This window comes from Cupressus sempervirens, chromosome 3, assembly GCF_028749045.1.
Source record: "Cupressus sempervirens isolate cs-2001-9-10 chromosome 3, ASM2874904v1, whole genome shotgun sequence".
Lineage (NCBI taxonomy): Eukaryota > Viridiplantae > Streptophyta > Pinopsida > Cupressales > Cupressaceae > Cupressus > Cupressus sempervirens.
The window spans coordinates 658,378,607-658,383,838 of record NC_143120.1 but is presented as its reverse complement, the minus strand read 5'-3'; the positions used below and the strand labels follow the sequence as shown (position 1 = coordinate 658,383,838).

At 36.2% G+C, this 5,232-nt stretch overlaps 1 protein-coding gene across 1 annotated transcript; it reads left to right on the top strand.

Moving 5' to 3' along the window:
* The first annotated feature begins 1,351 nt into the window (after positions 1 to 1,351).
* LOC149568426 (phosphatidylinositol 4-kinase gamma 4-like) lies at positions 1,352 to 4,890 on the top strand. Its single transcript, XM_089821344.1, has 2 exons — positions 1,352 to 3,521; positions 4,144 to 4,890. Exons 1-2 carry the CDS (start codon positions 2,058 to 2,060, stop codon positions 4,549 to 4,551), a joined length of 1,872 nt encoding a protein of 623 aa, XP_089677470.1. The 5' UTR covers positions 1,352 to 2,057; the 3' UTR covers positions 4,552 to 4,890.
* The last annotated feature ends 342 nt before the right edge of the window (positions 4,891 to 5,232 follow it).

The window sequence follows — 5,232 nt, the reverse complement described above, 5'->3', positions numbered from 1 at the left end:
AAGACCTATATTGCACAAATATCATTGACTAAATAGTATACCTATTAGTTGCAAAATTATTAAAAAAATAGAATATTTTTTTTTCCCTTCATTAACTTTCAATTCTTACAATTATTAAGTCCATAGGATTATTCCAGGAGCTATTTAGAAGGAAATGTACTAAACCCCCTAGGTTTTTTTATTTTTCCATGAGGCATTGAAAAAACTATTTTTTATAAATTTTCAGAAATTCTATTCTATTCTTCTCAATCTTGATTTTAATGTTTTGACAAATTTCTATTTTGATTTCTTGTCTAGTTCATAGATCACATCCATTTTTCATTTGCTCATTCAAATTTTATTGTTATTTTGAGCCAAAAAATTTTTTACAATTCATCTTTAATTTTTCAACAGAAATATATAATTTATCTACTTCTATAAATGATTATAAAATTTATAGTTGTAAATATAAATATTAATATAATAATTTTGTCCATTTGAATTATATTTAATAAATTTTATTAAAATTAAAATAAAGACAAAAAATAAAATAAAAAATAAAAAATTTAAATAAATATAATCAATTTTTGATTTATTTAAAAATATCAATTATCTTCTTATGTTTTAATTTTAACATTATTAAAAAAATCGTTTCTATCAATTTCCTTAGCAAGAATTCCTAAATTTATTTCTTAAAATTCAATCATGCATAGGAAATTTTATTTCCATGGTATCACATTCCTTAAATCAATTCTATCAATTTTAATTCTTAAATTTATTTCTTATAAATAAAATTTATAATCTATTATATACATTTTATAAGATTTAACAATAAAAAATATTAAAATACTATATTTAAAATCTTCTTATAATGTAAAACAAATCTTAGAAACAAATCTTATAATGTAAAACAAATCTTAGAAACTCCACATAAAATCTTTTTAACCCCCCCAACCCCAAAGAAAAAACTACAAAACATATTATTATTAGTTACTAATAACCTTTCTAGAAGAGAGGAAGAATTGTTCCACACAGGACGGCTTAATTAGCGGATGATGGGAAATAGAAATTTCCTTCATTAATTCGGTCAAATTAACGAACAGCACGGTTAACGAAGGAAGTTTCCGAGATAAGCAAAGAAAATCTTGGTTTATCTCTTCTGGCCGGGATGCTATTCCAATTTTTCAGATTGACCAAACCCACATTAGATGGAACCGGTAGGGAAAACCGCCTTGGTTTGTTAATTAAATAAATCATCGTATACGATAATTATTGACGGAGCTCCGTTTGTTGTTGACGCAATATAGAATTAATCTTAACGCTGTCAAGAGGGAAGAGCTATAAGATGTTCATTTAGTCTCCACCGTCCTTCGAAGAATTTAGAGCTGGCATTATTGCGTCGGAGTTACATTTACTTGCAGAAGTGAGACGCGCTGCGTGTGGTCTCCATTGCATTCCTTTTGTTCTGACGAATCTAGCGGTATGTTCTTGCAGTCATAAGATTTGATGTTTTTTCGATTTCCATACCATGAAAATTTGAGGGGTTTGCACAAGAGGCTTCTGTGAATTTGTGTACATAGTGTACATTGTGTTGTATGCTAAGTCCCGTTGATAAAAAATTGGAGGTTTTCTGTTGGGTTTTACCAGAAGGCAGAGGACCTAAACTTAAAACATTTTTTCTGGGTTTATCTATTTTCAACGGAATTGTTGCTTGGTAGCTATCAAATTGTTGATTGGATGACCTGTGGGCTACAACAATTACGTTTTGGGTTTGTTTTCTGGGATTAATGGACCTGTCGTGCTGATAGGGTTCATTTGGGTTGGAGTGGTCATTAGGGAGCCCTAGTTTGTGATATATTATCTTGGATTTTCAGTTTCCAAGGAAATATTGGTTGGGTATGATCAGCATATTGATTGTATGCCCTTTCGCCAAGACCCATTTGGTTTCCTGAGGTTAATGGACCTGTAGGATTTGGAGCTGTTGGGTCCTTCAGCTCGAAGGATCGTTGCCCCTGCTTGATTCAGGGTTAGGGGGTTCATAAAAATAAACTCCTTGGCTTCGTGTTTTTCTTATAAGAATGGCGACCTCTGGTGTTGTCCTGAGCCCTGTGAAGGAGGAGTTTCTTAATTCTCCGAGAAGTCCTCGATGCAGACACGGGTTTCTGTCTGACGCAATAGTTATTTACTTGTCAGTTGATGATTCTGGACTACCCTTCAGAGTTTTCCCCACGGAAACTATAGCTTCATTGAAAATGAGAATACAGACCCTAAATGGTTTGTATAGCAAACGCCAGAGACTTGTGTATGAGGGGAGAGAGTTAGCCAGGAACGATTGCCTGATCAAGGATTATGGGGTCACCAATGGGAAAGTTCTGCATCTGGTCATTAGACGTTCTGAGCTTCAGGCTGTAACCGTGAAAACTTTGGAGGGGAAGGAGTATGCATTTCGGCTTGAGAGAAGCTCTAGCATTAAGGATCTGAAGAAGAGGATTGTACAGAAAGAAGGAAGAAGCATCAGTTGGGATGAAGAGGAACTGGTTTTCGAAGGGAAGCAGCTTGAGGATCAGAAGTTGGTAGATGAATTGCCCGTGGAGGAGAAAAACAATGTTGTTGTTCATTTGTTTGCGAGGAAGGATGCCAAGGTCAGGACGAAGTCAAATGGGACTTTTTTTGAGTTGTCATTAGATGTCTCTGTACCTGAATCAGATCTACAACAGTACGATGACATTCAATTTGATCAGGTAACAGAGAAGATGGCCTCAATGCAGCTAGCACGACGGCCGGTTCCTCAGAAGCTGTTGCCAGAGAAACGAAGTAATTATCATGATAAGCTAATAGAATATCAGACTCTTGTGAGAGGGCTTCCAAGATGTCAATATCTCTTGGAGCCTGTAACAGCCAGCTCCAGGCATAAACTGTCTCGTGCTCTCCAAGATATGGTCAAAGTCATGAGAGAAGGCTTGGAGCGTGGACACGGGCCTATTATGTCCAAAGAGGGGTCTGGTGGTGCATACTTTATGCAAGATCCAACAGGAACTAAATTCATTGGTGTATTTAAGCCCATGGACGAGGAACCCATGGCTGTAAATAACCCCAGAGGTTTACCAATATCCTTGAATGGAGAGGGTTTGAAGAAAGGTACTAGAGTAAGCGAGGGTGCTTACAGGGAGATTGCTGCCTATATACTTGACCATCCTGCCAGTGGTCCTCGATCAATGGGTAGTGATGAAACAGGCTTTGCGGGAGTTCCCCCCACAATGATGATCCGGTGCTCTCATAGTGCGTTTCATCTGGCTGCAGGTTTTGATAGGTCGCGTCAAGAATCAAAGATGGGTTCTTTACAAAAATTTGTGGATAGCTACAGTAACTGTGAAGATATGGGTCCAGCTGCATTTCCTGTAGATGAGGTGCACAAGATTACTGTGTTGGACATGCGTTTGGCAAACACAGATAGGCATGGTGGGAACATCTTAGTTTGCAAAGGAGAGCAATCATCAGTCCGGCTTGTTCCTATTGATCATGGTTATTGTCTTCCAGATAAGGTATGCATTTTTGAACTTGTAGCTTATTCTATTTGTGCAATAAAACAACATACTGTTTAACTTTGAGCCATATCCCCACCAGTGCAGTTTATTCCATTATGTGTGCTTTGAAGAAAATCATTATTAAATTTAATTGCTTGACTACAAGGATTTGGAACACTCATGGGCAGTCCGTTGAGAGTCTACTTGTTGGGTTTTCATTACATTGATGCAGACTTAGATCCTGTCTTTTTTCAATCTTTTCCTAAACAGCGTGTAATCTGTATAAGTAAAACTTATTGTTTGGAAGCTTGGCTGAGCAAATTCATTGCAATGCTGCTTCTTTTCCCAAAATTGTTTAAACCCCTTCTATCCACCCTTCTCATGAATCCTTTTGAAAATTATTTAAACCCATTTTATGAATTTTCTGTGTGTTTTCTTTCTATCCACCCTTCTTATCAATTATCTAGAGCACGAACCTCTGATAAGTAAGACTTCTCTAATTGGAAGCCTGTCTTTAGACTTTATTTGAAAGCCTAGCTTCATGAATTTCTTTTTTTGCTGTTTTATGATTCACATAAAGGCTTGTTGTATATTTGATTAATATTCTGATGTCAACATTTTTCAATTGGTTCAATTGCAGTTCGAAGATTGCACTTTTGAATGGTTGTACTGGCCTCAGGCTCGACAACCTTATAAACCTGAGACTCTGAAATACATAGAGTCCTTGGATGCAGACAGAGATATTGAACTGCTAAGGTGTCATGGCTGGAATTTATCTCTTGAATGCTCCCGTGTGCTTCGTGTTTCTACCATGTTACTGAAGAAGGGTGCAGCAGCAGGTTTGACCCCCTATGAAATTGCCCTCACCATGTGTAGAGAATCTCTCAACAAGCCGTCTGACATTGAGAATATCATGGAGGAGGCTCAGGAGGCAATACTTTCACCTTATAGTGAGGGAACATTTCTTGAGGAAGTGTCTGAGATAATGGATCGATATTTAGCAGATCGTAAGACAGCTTATCCAAATTACTGTGCAGCAGCTAATTAGAAGTTCAGGAAATTTGACCTAACCTGTAAATGTTTAAAGAGTCAAGTTCATTGGATCACTGTTTGAAATGCCATAACAGTACGTTCTGCACTCAGAAGTTATTAGATTGCAGCATAGCCAATTTTTTTCATTCATTTGTTGGCACACCTTGATTTCTTAAGATCTGTGCAACTTTTGTTTTAACCATTTATAGGAGACATCGTTCATCTGAACTTGAAGTAGTCTCCAGGACTACATGTTTATGTTGTCACATATGTTATACCAAATGAAAGCCCTGTATAATCGTGAAGCTTTTGAAATACATTTCATGTTATATAAGAAGTAGCCATATATTTTGTATATTTGCGAAATACTTTATTGAGATTATGAACTTGTTAAAAGCAACTGTCATTGGAATTATCGAATAGTGATTGCTCTGTGTGGATTTGTAAACTATTTTTGGTAAGTAATAGGTTCTCTGATAGATTGTAACTGCAACATCAAACTAAGATTGTGTGGAATTCTCAGCACTGGAAATTTTCATCACCCAACCTTCTTCTATGCTATTGACTTGTACATCTAAAATTTTCAGATCTTTGAGCATTGTGTTCAAGCATTTGCTACAACCTATAATTGTTATGCTTCTTGGTAAAGAGATTGCTTTAAAATTCCTGGTTGAGGCAAGTGTCAGATTGTAGTCAA